The sequence below is a fragment of the Agelaius tricolor genome, unplaced genomic scaffold, assembly GCF_023055355.1.
Source record: "Agelaius tricolor isolate 1412-34295 unplaced genomic scaffold, bAgeTri1.0.p SCAF_5, whole genome shotgun sequence".
In the NCBI taxonomy this organism is placed as follows: Eukaryota; Metazoa; Chordata; class Aves; order Passeriformes; family Icteridae; genus Agelaius; species Agelaius tricolor.
In genome coordinates, this window is record NW_027269265.1 from 11496717 (window position 1) to 11512605 (window position 15889).

Consider the following 15889-nt stretch of genomic DNA (forward strand, 5'->3'; position numbering starts at 1 on the left):
CAAGAGGACCATTCCTCTTGTGCCATGGTAACTTTGTTCTCTAGAAGGTCTGTGAATTTTCCCCAAGCCCCATGGAAATCCGTGACATATGCAGCAGAGTATCCAAGTATAGAATTGCAGCACTGCAGTTACCAGATCGCCCTATCCACATTCTCCTTTGGGCAAGCCTAATACATTTTTGAGACATGACTTCCATCTGCAGATCTGCATTGATTCTTCTCCAGTTAAAATCTCTGTCACAGCTGTAACTCCCATCATATTGCCATACTAGGGTAGACTTGTTAAAATATGCAGTCTTTATCTTCTAAATTATTTGGATACTTACCCTTTGATTCCCCCTAGTATTCCCCCTATTTTGCTTCTTTGTTTTTGTCATAGAAAAAGAAGGTAAAAGTGAAAAAATACCACTTATTTTTCTGACTAAATAATTAGCACCAGAGAGTTCATTAAAGAATGCTTATAATGAAAACCAAATTCCAGAAGTTTATTTTATGCAAAGAAAACAAAATGAAACAAAAAATCATTTAAGGTAAGGTCCTGCATCTCTACTAATTAGTTACTAACCTGTAACTAATTAAACATTAGTCTTTATGGGCTTTCTGATCTTATTTTCTGTGTTTTGATTTTCAGATACATATGTATCCAACTTTTACAGAAAGAAAATTAATCTAGGCTTTGGCTCTCACTCAGCTACGTCTGGCATATACACATCTGAGATCTGTAATAGAAGAGGCTGCTTTAGAGACATGCACATTCACATCAGTATCACATTTCTAAATTTCACAACAATCTTCATTTTCAGGCCTTTATACTTCATACTTTGTGCTGGATTTCCCTATTGTGTCACTTGGCATTTCTGCCTGTGAAGTACTGAATAAAGCATCGGTAAATTCAGTTGGAAATTGCCTGTGCTCTTGACATTTTCTGCTGTTGAAAACATAGCAACACACAATTCAATTCTGATTTTCAGCTTGCCTTAAACTTACAGAAATGGTGTAACTGCTGCCTGTTTCTAATTATTCCTGAAAAGCCAGTAAGAGGTAGTATGAAGTATCATTCAGGAGAATGATTCAGAGTAACCTCTGAGTATTTTTCCTCGGCTCTTGTTCTCTGACTGATGACGTTCTCCTTGCTAAGCCTGAAGTGTGCTGCCCAGCCCACAGGTTGTCCTTAGAGTCTCTTCTGCCCAAGGCACAAAATCACACTGATAGGGGTTCAGAGATGGTGAAGATATTATTTTTCTTAGAAATAATAAAAATAAAGAAACAAGTGGATTAAGGAGGTGCTCTATTGGTAACAGCATCTTCTGCGGAAAATTGAAATCTCTGCAGCTCATCAATGACATCAGCAGTTACCAAATGCTTGAGCTCATCACTGCAACACTCTTATGACAAACATTCAAAATTGGATGCCTGTATTTAAATAGGCTCCTGAATCTATAATGATAATTAATTTTTTAGATAGTGCGATGTTTGGCCAAGTTGTAGCTCGTAGTCATTCACTGAGATTTGTGGATATCTGTCACTGAGAATGACATGAGGGAGACTAAATATGGATTTAAAAGTTTAACATTAGGCTAAGAAATGTGTCAATATTTTGACCTATTTCCTAGAAATTTTTCTTTTGTTATCTTAAAAACGCCCACAGTGAGTAAAGCAATTTTTAAATGTCTTGGCCTGGTAGTTACAGCATCTTAGAATCATAGAATTGTTTGGGTTGGAAGGGACTTTAGAGATCATCAAGTTCCAATCTCCTTGCCACTTTCCACTAAACCACATTGCTCCAAAAGCCATCCAACCTGGTCTTGAACACTTCCAGGAATGAGGCATCCACAACTTCTCTGGGCAGCCTGTTCCTGTGTTTCAGTACCCTCTGGGTAAAGATTATCTTCCTTATATCTAATCTCTCCTCTTTTAGTTTAAAACCATTCCCCCTGGTCCTGTTTGTGTAAAAGTTGCACTCCCTCTTTTTTACAACCACCCTTTAGGTGCTGGAAGGCCACAATGAATTCTTCCTGGAGCCCTCTCTTCTCCAGGCTGAACAGCCCCAACTCTCTCAGCCTTTCTTTGCAGGAGAGATGCTCCAATACTCTGATCCCTCTCGTGGCCCTCCTCTGGACTCACTCTAACAGGTCCATGTCTTTCTTGTGTTGAGGACCCCAGAGCTGGATGTAGAACTCCAGGTGGGGTCTCATGAAGGCAGAGTAGAGGGACAGAACCACCTCCATTGACCTGCTGGCCACACTGCTTTGGGTGCAGCCCAGGAGTTAAAACTTACTCCAAATTTTAGTATTGGTACAATCAAATAAAAAAGTGGTCAAGATTTCTTAGAGACACACAGAGTAGAAGCAAAATCCTACCAAAATGAAAAACAACTTTATTGCTTTTCCACACCTTTTGGTATGAGGCAGTGAGACAGAAAAGCCCTGTATGAGTAGGATGTAAAATGAGCAGTTTCAGTATGATTGTGTTTTATTTTATGTAGACAAATAAATATATGAGTAAACGTGTCTAACTGTGACTCTTGAGGAGTCTTGATCACTCATAGCTTCCTGGCTTACTGCATTAATGCTACTATTTAATATGGATTCTTTTCTATCTTGTTTAACACTGTTCTCACCTTTTCTTAAGTAAATCTCACTCATCCTACCTCCATTTCTCAATGATGTGTTTATTTTCACAGTTCTCTCAACCATCTCTTGCACAGGCAAGCTCACTGACCATTTTTCAGTAACTTTTGAGACCTAAGTATGTACTTTCTTCACATGATCAGCTGGTAATTTAGAATCTAGGTCTCTTCATCCTCTTATTTCCTGGCAGCTTTGTCTAAAAACTATCATGGGACAGCCAGCCATCCTCAAGTGCTTCATGCAAAAGCTGATCTCTACAGAACTCAGATAACTGTTGTCTTTAGGGATCCTCTTTATCGAACACCCATTGTCCAGTCTCACCTTGTGTTATGTGCTCACCTTAAGGTATATTTATTCAGTATGTCACATGAGCACCTGCACAGCAGATAACAGCAATTTGTGGAACTTCAGTCCTAAGATGCAAATAACTCTTTCATAATAGAAGCTGCCTCATCCTTGTGCTCAAAAAAAAAAAAAAAAACAAGCATTGAAACACAATGAAAATGAACAGATAACTTTACAATAGCTTAGTAACTTGGATTCTTTTTTCTAACTAAAATGGAAAGTTCTTCAAACAGTAGAAAAAAGATTTATGTTTTTCTTATCAGGGATAGTATTTACAACTGCAGCTCATGAAGATAACCATCTCCTCTGCCAAAATGCCTTTTTTTGCAATCACTCCCAGAAGCAGGCATAAATTCTCCCCTTCCTATGTTCACAGTTGGACCAGTGATTTCTGTGTTGCCTCTGACATACCAGACACATGGCATTGCTGGGATTCAGATAAGATGAAATATGGCCTAGTCCTGATGTTTCTTTTTTAGCTTTGCAGTACAGCATATAATTTTTTTGAAGTATAAACCTGAATAAAACTGTCCCGTAAAGAAAGCTCTCAAATGGTCAAGGCTCAACGTCCCTCCATCCTTTTTACAGGAAGAAAAATGACTAAAACTTGAAGTCAGACTCTGGCATGCTTGAATACCATATGCCTGCACTATTGAGAGACTGGAGCAGAGTATCTGGAGAAAGATGAGAGAGTGTGGGTGGCAATAGAAAAAACAACCACGACTGTAAGTTAGCAAGATAATATCCTTACTTTCTTCTGTGGGTCTCAAGAGTGATTAAAAAAACATTGGTGTTTTAAAAATATTGCTGAGGACTACAGTGTGACTCATAATGCTTCAGAGAATGGAATTCTTGGAAGTTTCAATGTAATGCCAGATTTTAGAATGGAGGGCAGCAGAGCTGCAGAGAAGTAACATGAGGCTATGTTGATGGAGAAAGAACATTTCTGAGGAAATTCAAGTGAAAGAGGGAGAGAAAGGAAAAGAATGGGCCTGGGGAGATATGACAAGACAATTACTTATACTGAGAGCTGTTGCTTGCACTGATGGGAATGTTTCACTGCTTTTTGAGGTTTTATTGGCCAGCACGCCTGCCTACACAACACTTGGTCATATGCACAGCAGGGGAAGATAAGTAACCATGTTGACCAGTCAGACAATGAAAGCAATTCCAAGTGAGTCCAAAAGTCTATCCTAGAGCTGACCTTAAAGTTTCAGATAAACCCTTTATTTTTTTTTTCTTTTTCTTTTTCTTTTTTTCTTTTTCTTTTTTTTCCTTTTTTTTCTTTTTTTTTCCCTTTTTTCTATGTTTTGTTTTGTTTTGTTTTGTTTGGAGTGTGTGTAAATTTCTGGTGAGTTAAATACTTTTATGAGGGAATGCATTGGTTAAATGTTGGGAAGCTTTCTCAAGTCAGAAGAGCCTTTCTGGTCAGAATAAAACAAAGAAGAATGTTGGTCATCTGGAATTAAATAGTAGCCTCACAGTTATGGCATGTACCTGATATTTTGCTTAATACTGTAACACAGCTGTTTTATATCCTCAGTAAGCAGCTTTGTTAGGAAAATGAACAGTCTTTCTCCAACCATTTGCCACAAGTGCTCACCAGTACCTCTTCCCTTAAAGTTCCAAGAAAATGGTTTCTGTATTTCACAGGCCATGACATTGTCCAGGTTATGGAATTTCCAGGTTCAGATCCATGGACATGGGCTGGGCTTGTACCAGAATATCCTCCTTTAAGTGAGTGTCTTCACTGTCTGGCAGCTGAGGTAGGGTTGAGTTCTCCTTATTGCTTATATTGGAAACCTAAATGCTGAAATGTAGGCTTTTTATTTATTATTTTTATGAGCATTCTTATAATCTAGGTCTCTCCTATAAACTCTAGTTTGTGCATATCATTAAATAAAAGATGTTGGTTCAGAGTTCTGAAAATGTGTCAATGGCTTAAACATAGATAATGCTGCTGTCTAGAGAGAAAATTTGTATATCTCATAAACATTTAATGATTATTTGTCTGATAATTCACATCTAAAAAATGCCATTACTTGATATTTGATATTTACTTTGATATTTGGTATTTCCTCTCTGAAAAAAAAAAAAAAGCCTTGTAATCAGCAGGGGAGCAAATATGACACCATTCATATAAGTGACAGTTCTATATCACAGTCAAATAAATATCCTAAGTGAACAATTAGTTGATACATTCTTGGCTGAGATTTCTTCATGTAATTTGATTGAGGAAGTGTTTGCATAAATTAACTGATCAGTTAATTTATAACCAGTTCCTGAACAATTCATGAACAGGAAGACACACTACAGACCAGGGAATTTGAATAATGTATATGTTATTTCACTTGAAAAACTGGAAAATGTATATTTTTGAGTTGGCCAAAATGGAAAATGAATTTTTTTTCCTGGAAAATTTAATCTAGCTACATTTAGAAATGAAACATCTTAAATGAAAAAGGTGGTCTATTATGAAAATCAGCATAAGGTGTTTCGTTTTAATTTTAATGTTTTTATGCTACAATGGATTCTTAGTGGACTTACATTGCAGTTTTCAGATGAATGACACATGGATTTTAACCAGGTTGAACTACCAATTGGGTGGATAAAAAATTTGATTAAATTTTTTCCAAATTTCCTGGGCTTATAGTCTACCAATTCCATCATTTCCCAAAGCTGTCAACTGAGAAATGTTTATTCATTTTAGGGTTAGTGCAACTATTCCCTGTCATCCAGTAAATTTCATAATATGTGAACATATCCAGACTGCTACAATCTCAGAGTCAGCAGTAAAATCTACAATGGATGGTGATAGTAGGCTCTCAAATATACAGGACTTTGGATAGAATGAAAAAATGCACCAAAAATTTGAGTAAACAGCAGCAAGTCAATCTGCATCTTTCAGTTTGTGTAGGAGAGATAAGTCAGAGCTTGGAAACATTTTCTGTTATGCACATTAATGGATGTACAACTCATCCAATCACTCAGGAACTAATACTGCACTTTTCTGTTCTATGCATAAAAAATGTCATGCCAAATGACTCTGAGTGGTATCCATAATGATGAATTTACAGCCATCAGTAAGGAGAATTCTTCGATTGTCTGCATTAAAGCAGCAGATGATTATGATCCCATCCAGTGATGCTTTTCCTTGGTCTTATTAAGAAGAACAGCACACAAGGCAATCATACCCTTGGGTGTCTTTTGACTTGCTCAAAAGTATGACTTAAGTGTTGATTTCTTCTCCAAAAAACCCCAAATTCCATTTTGCAATGATGACACATCCATCCTCTAAAAACAAATGACATGGGAATTGCAAAGACCACCCTGATTTCTCACCTGGTAGCAAAAATAGCCCCAGGTTTCAGAGACAGTATTTATCTGTGCATGTCTGTCAGCTGTCAGTGCTGTGCATGGGAATGGATAATCTTCTCCCTCTTCTCATTGTCCCACAGTTTGGCCCTTATCTCAGGAATTTGTAGTGCAGTGCTGTGGTCCCTCTCAGAGCCCTCAGTGGCTTCTTCCCCATTGTCCAGCCCCTGAACCACTGCCCTGCTGCATTGAGCAAGAGGGGCTTGACAGATCTAGGCATGAACTGTGAGTCAGTGGGCACACTCAATAACTGGAAAGACAGAATAAACTCTGATTTTCCTTTTTGTCAAATCTCTTTTCTTGGGATTAGATTTATTACCAAACCAGAAGATTTCAAAGTGATTTCATAGTGACACAGAATATGTGGCAAAAGAAAAAATATCTATCCAGCTCCCAGCAGTAGCTGCAGGAAGTGCTAATATACATCTTTCTGGGTAGCTTCCTCCCCAGCTTTAGAAAACAGATGTACTTCTAAGGTATGTACCAATTTGTTTCAATTCTACTGGTAAATCACTATAGAGCTCCTCCAAACCTGTCTTTGTGTTCATGAAAAGGCAGCAGGAGACTTTTACTCAGTTTGTAAAAAACCTGAAATGCAAGATCCATGACATTTCTTCCTCAGTCTGCTCTTTTTTCTTCCATTTTGTTCCTCCCAATAGATAACTTCTGGAATTTATTGTGGCTGAATGAATCAACTGAAAACATCTCACGGGAATAGGAGAGGTCTGGACGGTCAGTTCTGGGGAACAGTTCCAAATTCTTCTGTTGCATTTGCTTACCATACTTTTGCTCTTATCAGGTAGATAGAACAATTGACTCAGTTTGATGTCATGGTAGATTATTTAGTATCAAAAATACTTCAGTCAACTAAACACTGACAGAAATGCACACCGATCTGCATGAGCATCAAATAAACTAGAACCCAACATAATAATTCCAGTGGTATGCCTTCTAGAGAAGGCAATATAAAGTTAAAAGGAAAAAAACCATGATTAAATGAAATAGAGGGAACTAAACAACTGAGTTTTGTGTAATGTCTTCCATTTCCCCAAAGCTGTTCATTATTCACCATGCAATGGATGTGTTCCACTTCTGAGTGAGAATACACAGAAATTAACTTAGTAATTTAAAAAATATTTTGTATATTTATCACTTCTTGAAATAGCTATTTTATTCTATAAAATGCCCAACTCCCTGCCTCTCCCTTTCCAATGTTCCAGATACACTTTGGGCTAATTTTGATCTCTGCAATTGTATGTGTCTGTGTGTTGGTGGCACAGTATGTTCTTTATGTCCATGTGCTGCAAATCTGGTTGACAGCAGCCTTGCACCCTATTCTTTCCTGATTGTCCTTCATCACAAATGGAAAATGATCAAATAAACAATATTTTTTTTTCTTGCATGGAATTGTGCAACTTCCAGAATTTCTTCAACTCAGTCACATAGATTTTTAAGGGTCACTTCCATTAGAACAATTCTTAAAAGTCATAATATATACATTAAAACATTATCTATAACTTAATAACATGTATTTTTAATAAGCATATATTAAAAACATTATCCAGATGTTTTGATTATTTTTATTCTTAGGAATTATTCTCACTATCAGGTCTTTGGCACTAATGATATCTTTGGTATAATTATGCTTGCGAAATTATATGAACTTAGATAAAGCTCTGGAAGATGTTTAAACACAAAGTTTTTAAAATTTATGATACTTGAAGTGAGGTTCTATGCAATGACACCTCATTTTATTTCTGTAAGGTGGTACATAATTTGAGAAATTGTGCCTGACAACCTGTAGTGATTAAATAACTATACTGAATTTTTGTCACTGCAAGGGATTCACTCAACTGGTTAGAGCATGGTACTGATAATGCCACAGTTGTGGGTTTCATCCCCATGTGGGCCATTCGTATAAGAGTTGAACTTGATAATCCTTGTGAGTCCCTTCCAGCTCAGAATATGCTGTGATTCTGAATATATATCCTGACTGACTCTTCAGGCAAGAAAATCAAGATGCAAGAAAAATAGAAATATGACCTGAAATTCCAGCCTGGGATGACTTGGAACGGAATGTGAAAATCTCATCAAATGCACACCACTGAAGCACTAGATGCTTTATAAACCTAAGATGGTGAGAAGATTCATAAATGAATGAAAGCTTAGTCATGGTTCTTACCCTCATTGCTAGGGGTTTCAGTAAAATCCAAATCCGTTTATAATTTTCCATGGTGCCCGTTGCTTTATAATGGATCATGGAATGCTCTTCTGCTGGGAACTATGTGCCAGTTCATTCTTGGAGACTCCAGTAAGAAATGCAGCTCTTGGATACCTTTATCAGACTTTCAGGGATCACCTTCATGTTGGGTAATTCTGGCCACTGGGGTTTGTGTAGGGGGTTGAGCTACCTTACCCCATATGGCCATGTCCTAAAAGTCCTTTTAAGATGGAGGACATTTATTACTTGAAAGGAAATGGAAGCAAATGCTTCCATAAGCAAAGTAAGGACGGAGCTATTAATTTGCCAAAGAGGGATGAAACAACATACAGACCTGATATAAGATTGATTGGCACAGGAACTCCATGGACCAGAATGAGGGAGCCTTACTTTTGAGGGCACAAGCCCTGAGAAGGATTCTCATGCAAAACATACTGGCTGAAGGATTTTAACCTTGTCCTGTGATGCATTTTCACTTAGGAAGTACTGAATACTGTTTGTAATTCTAGTTAAGATGTTTTTGGCCATTAAGTGTTAGTACATTTACCAGTGTAAACCATTTCCAAAATCTCTGAAGAAGCAGGTGGAAGGCCAAGAAGATGAGAAATTCATGAGTTAGTCAATTAAGTGGAGGTCATAAATGAACCCCTTTTCAAGAGGCATCATCAAACTTTTGTCTGAAAAGAGAAATTTGCAAAGAGGGAAGCAGGTGTCAAATTCCCTTTTGGCAGCTGGGTCTTAAAAGCAATTAGAACGAAAAGCTACCTGATCTAAAGCTCAAGACACCAGGAGGATCTGCCTTAACAAGTGGAAGAAAACACATATTGATGGGGTTTACAGCTCTCATGCTGTAGGGAGGATGCAGAATGGTGAGGAAATGTGCTGACATGCCTAAATTGTGGCAGGATATAGGACCCTGGCACTGGCAGTGAGGAGGAACTTGAGAATGATTTTTGAGCTCTATATGCAAACAGCTGTCTGTCTTCCACAGCATGCTGTAGAAAAATAGAGGTTTTGAACCATTAGAAAAGCAAAGGAAGTGCAATAGCCCAGATTTTGATCATAATTACACCCAGGTGGTTCTGAAGTGACTACACCCGTGTCATTGAAGTTACACCAGTGCAAAACTTGTGTGAGAACTGAATCAAGCTCTTTGTTTTCCTGCATTTGTGTACCAAAAGAGTACTCTAACAGCTCTTAGTAAATAATAAATTAATAATGATATGATGATCTCCCTTATGACTGGAAGAAGTACAGAGAAATAAGTGTCAGAGTAAGAATTTTCTCGCAAGACTATTTGAATATGTCATTTGTATTGAGTATAGGATGCTTTGCTGGACTAATTTTAATTTCTGGACCAATTTAAATTTTTATTTCAAACGTCAGAAACACCCAATGTAGTCAGATAGTATGTGGTGAACAACAGAAAGACTACAACCTATAGGTCACAGTTCAAATGAGCAAGACCTTTGGTCTTTGCATGGCAAAGTACCTTTAAATCCCCAGCAGAAAGTAGTAATGAAAACAACTAATGAAGGCAAGTGCTTTTTCTATCTCCCTGCTGTAAATCAAATAAGATTTTAGTAGTTGGTTTCGTTTGTGTTTCCCCATTTGTGTCTCAGAATACACCAGATTGCAATGTTACATCACATTTTTAATGACTGGAACCATGACCTGAGATCCCCCTCTGATCACACCACAACTTCCTTCTTTCCTTTCTCCTCCTGGCTAGAGGACTGTATGTAATTATGATGAGGACATAATTCAATTAATTATTGACAGAACATGTAATTGCCACTCAGAATTCTCTCTGATAAATCTCTCTGCACTCTCTGACTTCTGTTTGTAGTGCACTAGGGAGGTGGAAAGGCACTAAAAATGCGTTTTAAAGATAGGACGTTTCTCAATCCTTTGTATCAGTGGGGGAGGCTTCTGCCGCCCGGGGCTCTTTAGATGTACAGCGTATTGTTCTCGTCTGTGCTAAACAAGTATCCCCGAGAAAGCTCAGTGGGATGGAGGCTTATGATTCATTTTAAGTGGAGGATATAATAGAAGCAGATAACTTTGATTTGTGCAAAGGAAAAGTGTGATCTCTTTCAGGGATTCCAGGAATTCATAGCAATTTTTTCTTCTGTTGCTGATTAAAGAGAAAGTGATAAATAAGATCTCTGTGTTCGCTTTAAAGGAGGAATGTAGCTTTAGAAAGCTGACTTATTTAGGGAAAAAAAAAATCCTGACCTCATATAGCCTTTGACCAAGATCTGCTAGTAGTAGAGAGTAAAGATGAGGCTGTTTCTGTTATTATTAAAGCCCACAGTGACCATTTCTGTCTGTATGACCGGAAAATGTCCTGGGGGCCAGGCCGGGGTGGGGATGTGCCCGGCTCTTGCCGTAACTTCGGAATTACAACTAAAGCTTGCCAAAAGCGGATAAAGGAAAGAGATAACGAGGTGAGAAAGCAAAGAATGGCTTTATTGTAAAGTCAGGAAAACTAAGCTGTAAAAAAAAAAAAAAAAAAAAAAGAAAGAAAAAAAAAAAGAAAGAAAAAAAAAATGAAAAAAGCAATCGCGTACACAGTCTGCCCTTGTAGCCGAGAGAGGAGACCCGCTGCTCCTCTGCCTTTGTTTTATACGGCACGACGTGCGTGGGGCTGGGAAAGGCGCAGCAGGGCAGGGCCAGGGCTGGTGCCGCGCTGAGATCCGCGGGCAGCAGGGCGGAGCGGGGGCTCTGCTGTCCCGCAGCGGGGCAGGGCGAGTTCTGCGGGGCTCGGGAGCCTCGTACCAGGGAGAAGCGCTCATTCTCCCTCCTGGGGTGCCGGGAGGGAGCCGAGGCTGATGTGCCCATGCAGGCGGGAGGCACTGACGGGCGCTGGCCGCGGCTCAGGCACGCACACACCTTTGCCGTGCCTCGGCGGGCGCTGCCCGTGCCGGGGGCAGCGGGGCGATACCGGGGGCAGCGGGGCGATGCCGGGGGGAGCGGGGCGATGCCGGGGGCAGCGGGGCGATACCGGGGGAAGCGGGGCGATACCGGGGGGAGCGGGGCGATGCCGGGGGGAGCGGGGCGATGCCGGGGGCAGCGGGATGATGCCCTGCCGCAGCCTGTCCTGCTGGCTCTGCCGCCGAGGCTCCCCTCCGCTCCGGGACTTCGCAGAGGGCTCTGTGCTTGCGCCCGGCGCCCGGCCAGGGAAGCAAGACCACCTCAGGGCGGGCTCTCGCCCCGCCGCCCCAGCATCAACCGGAGGCACCTGAGCCGGGCGGAAGCGGTGCCTTGAGGCCGGTGCTGGGGGGTCCGCTCTTGGGGGCGGAGGAGAGGTGAAGAAGGGCTGAAAGGGTTTCGACCCCGCCAGAGCAGGCGCAGTGGCCGGGCGGGTCGGGAAGCCCGAAGCGGGCACCTGAGCCGGATCCTTTGACACCTCAGCAGAGCGGCCCTATTTTCAGGGGGGCTGCGGGGGCGAAGGGGACGGACGAGCAGGGTCGGAGCATCTGATTTCTCTGTGAGGGACCACTCGGTGCTGCTTTTGTTGCGGGGAAAGGCGGGAGCAGTTACGCGTGCTAGTCTAAACCGTGAATGTTGAAAGACTGGAACACTGCGGGTCCAGAGGAGCGTTGTCAAGGCAGGGGCTCTAACGCCCTTACAAACAGCTTCCCGCGGGTTCGGTTCAGCACTGCGGGCGCGACTCGGTGCCCAGCTGCGGAGAGCGGCGTCCGCGGCTCGCCCTGCCTTCGGGCCGTGCACCCCTCTCCAAAACTTAGGGGCTTAAAAGCTCGGGCGCCTCGTCCCGCTGCTCTCAAGGACGTGTAGGCGTTCAGAGGCGCCACGGGTGGTCCTTAAAGACCCACTGTCTTTGGGCAGCTTTGTATGGCTCCTGCGGAGGTTGCGGGATGCTCTCCACCCCCTGTCTCACCTGTCGGGGTCCAAGGGAGCAAGGTTCGGCACCCCGCACCATTTCCAGCGTATCTGCCGGGGGTGGGGCTGAGCCCCGCACGGCCGGGCTGGGCGCTGCCCTCCTGCCCGAGCCCCTCAGCCGCGCTTCACCGCAGGTGCGGTTCGCGCTGCCCCGGCCGGGCTCCGGTCCGGCACAGCCCGCCCGAGACGAGGTGTCCTTGGCGGGGCGGCTCTCCCGCCCAGGACGGCTTTCCCCAGCCTGTTCTCGGTCAGGACTCACTTGCCTGCTCGGCGCCGGTCAGACCTGCACCTTCGCCCTCCAGGGCTCAGGGCTCAATCCGGGGCCGGCTCGCCGGGGTTACTGAGGGAGCACGGGGTCCTCCTGACCGGTCTCCCCCCAGGAGCCCCGGAGGTTTGGATTTCCCCATGGGGACACCCAGTCCTCTCCCTTTCCGCCGGGTCGCGGGCGGTGCGCGCTCCTGCCGCCGCCGAGGCTGAGCTCGCCGCCCCCGAGCCCCCGGCAGCGCATCCTCTCCCGCCTGCCGCTCCGCCTGCCCCTCCTCGGCTGCGGGGGGGTGCTGCGAGGTAGGCAAAAGGGAAAGTGAGCGTAGCGGTCTGAAGACAGAGAAAGGCAGTCAACCTTAGACGTGTAGTTACTCAACCTTTATTATTTAAAAAAATTCATAAAAAAAAGGAAGGTGAACGAACGTCTTACAAAACCCCCCCACATAAATAGGACATTCCGTCCAGCTCTGGCTATTGGCAGTTCTAGTATTTGACAACATCAGACGCGATTTCCTGGCATTAGAGAAACCCATTTCAAAATCGGTCATCACAAAGAAATACTAGAAATCCCAGTTAGCACTTGCTAGGCAGCACGGAGCACTTGTACACAACTTTTCAGACACACACCCGCGCACACACGCAGCCGGGAACAGATCCCGTAGGAAGAGAGCCTCCTTAAAAAATAGTAAACGCTAGGGAAAAAAAAAAAAAAAAAGGAAAAAAGAGAGTTATTTACAAAACGCACATGGAAATACAGTATTGACAGAGCGTGGCTGGCAAATCAACATGATTTGAATAGAGAAAGGACTATGGCACGTTTTGCTCGAAAGCTCGCACAGCAGCCTCCTTCGAGTGTCCCCGCGGGAAGACAGCTCCTGCCATTCGCGACGCAGTGCCTTCTCCCTCCCCACCTCTCCTCCCGCCCTCCCTCGCCTCTCCACCCCTGCGCTTCTTGCCAGGTCCTTTTTACACTTGGATGACCACCGTGCTGGGGCTCTGGAGCCGGGTTTTGTACTGGTCTAGCCATCTCCTCAGCTCCGAGATCTTGTAGCCCTCTGGTCCTCTGCCTCCCTGGTACATCACCTTCTCCTCCTGGATGATGTAGAGCCTCTCGAAGTAGGCACCGTAGGCGGCGCTGGAAGCATTGTCCATGGTGTCCACGGCCAGGGGGCAATCGGGCGCCCCTTCCCTCATCAGCTGAGCTGCCCGCAGCCTGTCCTGGAGGCACTGGTGCTTGGGGATGTTGTAGGCTGCATCCGAGCTGACCCAGCCGTCGGAGGGGTGTGCTTCTTCAATGTACACCAGCAGGAAGTCGGCAATGTCCACGAAGTGCGCGGCCAGGCGCTGGAAGGACCTCAGGCGGGCCATGAACGGGGGTCAGGTGCAGCTGCCGAAGTTGAGGATGAGGGGTCTCTTGCCGCGGGCGAAGTCCAGGATGCGGAGCCTCTTCTGCCCGTCCAGCTGGATCACCTCGGGGTTAGGGGCCAAGGAACCCACGTGCGCCGACTTGAAGAAGTCCAGCTTCTGCCCGTGCCACACGGCTTTCAGCGACTCCAGCGTGAACATGCGGTTGGAGTCGGACACGCAGACCGGGGGGTCGTCGGGGGGCGGCTCCTCGCTGGCGCTGGCCGCCTCCTCCGCCGTGGGCATCGTCAGCATCTTCTTCCTAATGCACAGAAAATCCAGGAGCCAGAGCATCACGGCGGTGAGCAGGAAGCGGGGAAATAGGAGGATGCAGGCGGCCGCCTGGGTGAGCAGCTGCAAGGTGTGAACGCCGACGGAGTGGAGCATCGCAGCGGCTTGTGCTGCAGGGCGCTGGCTGCCGGGGGGCCCCCACGCACCCTGCGTGCCGGGGTCTGTGCAGCACAGCTGAGATCCCGCTTCTCTTTAAGCCCATTTTATAGTCAGGGATTTAAATGAAAAGTGACTCCACCTCCGTCCAGAACCCGCCCCTCTGGAACTTGAGCCTGGGGATTACCTACCCCTCCACTCTAATGACCTAAAAATACACAGACAAAAGGGGAGAGAGCCCCGGCGGGAGCCGCAAGGGACGTGCAACGGAGCAGGGTGCAGCCGCTATCAGGCGGGGCAGAGAGTCCGACACAAGGCACCGCCGGGGTCCCCGGCCTCAGATAGCGGCGGGCGCTCACGGGCAGCCCCGCCAAGGACAATGCAACAGGCACAGCCCGCCCCCGGCCCGGCTCCCCACGGGCTGTGCGGGCTCGGGCCGGGGCGGGAGCGGGGGCCGGGGCCGTCCCGGCAGCGCCTGCAGGTGACAGGGACAGGCGGCCATCGCCGCGTCCCTTCCCGCGCCTTCCTCCCCTCCCTGCCCCGGCAGCCCGGTCGCCCCCTGAGCGCAGCCTCCGCCCCACCGCACGCCCCGGCGCCGCGGAGCACCCGGCTCTCGAACCCGCCGCCACATCCTCCGGCGGCGGCGGCGGCGGGACGGGCGGCGGGCGCTGCCCCGGCCCCCCTTTTCCCCCGGGCCCGCGCTGGGCGGGCCGGGCCCCGGCGGCGGCGGCGGCCCCGGCGCGGGGGGCACCAGGTGGGCGCGGGCCGGTGGGCGCTGCCCCGGGCGGAGGAGGGGCGCGGGCGGCCGCCAGAGGGAGCTGTTGGCCGAGAAGCCGCGGCGGCGGCGGGAGCGCGGGGCCCCTCAGCCCCGGCCGGGGCGTCCGCGCCCGGCCCCGGCCCCGCCACCTGCCCCGGCCCCGCCACCTGCCCGCGCCGCGCCACCTGCCCCACACGGCACTCGGGAGTACGGGGCTGCATCGCGGCCGCTGCGGGGCCGGTGCGGCGGGAAGCACTACAATGGGTGGGCAGAGGGGACGGCGGAGGCGACAGGAGGAGAGCGCTGCGTCTGCGATGTCCCGCTGCTCTCTGGGGTCCTGCTGCATCCCCGAGAGCAGCGAGTCAGGGCAGACGCTCCTTTACGGCGCCCCAGGAGGAGCCGGCAGTACTTCTCTGCACCTGTCAAGTGACAAACACAAGCTTCTCACGGGACTGGGTCTGGCAAAATCCTTAAACTGAGGACTGAAGCGTCACCTCACGGGCATGGCCAGGCAGACCTGTGTGCTGTCCCCAGAGTGGACACGCGAGTCGTTGTGTATCGTTGTGTATCAGCAGCAAAGTGCTCACTATGCAGGGCTGAA

General features: G+C 46.3%; 1 protein-coding gene across 6 annotated transcripts in view; it reads right to left on the bottom strand.

Moving 5' to 3' along the window:
* Window positions 1-15889, bottom strand: part of DIO3 (iodothyronine deiodinase 3) — a 114778-nt gene that overhangs the window by 29268 nt on the left and 69621 nt on the right. For 3 of the 6 annotated variants that reach the window (XM_071426448.1, XM_071426450.1, XM_071426449.1), the window contains one exon: window positions 13104-14406. The exons of 2 other annotated variants lie outside the window; for them this stretch is intronic. In XM_071426448.1, the coding sequence (XP_071282549.1) occupies window positions 13707-14399 (693 nt within the window). In that variant the 5' untranslated portion in view covers window positions 14400-14406 and the 3' untranslated portion in view covers window positions 13104-13706. Of the gene's footprint in view, window positions 1-13103; window positions 14910-15889 lie in introns of those variants that run through there. One more of the 6 variants, XM_071426447.1, reaches the window with a different exon arrangement.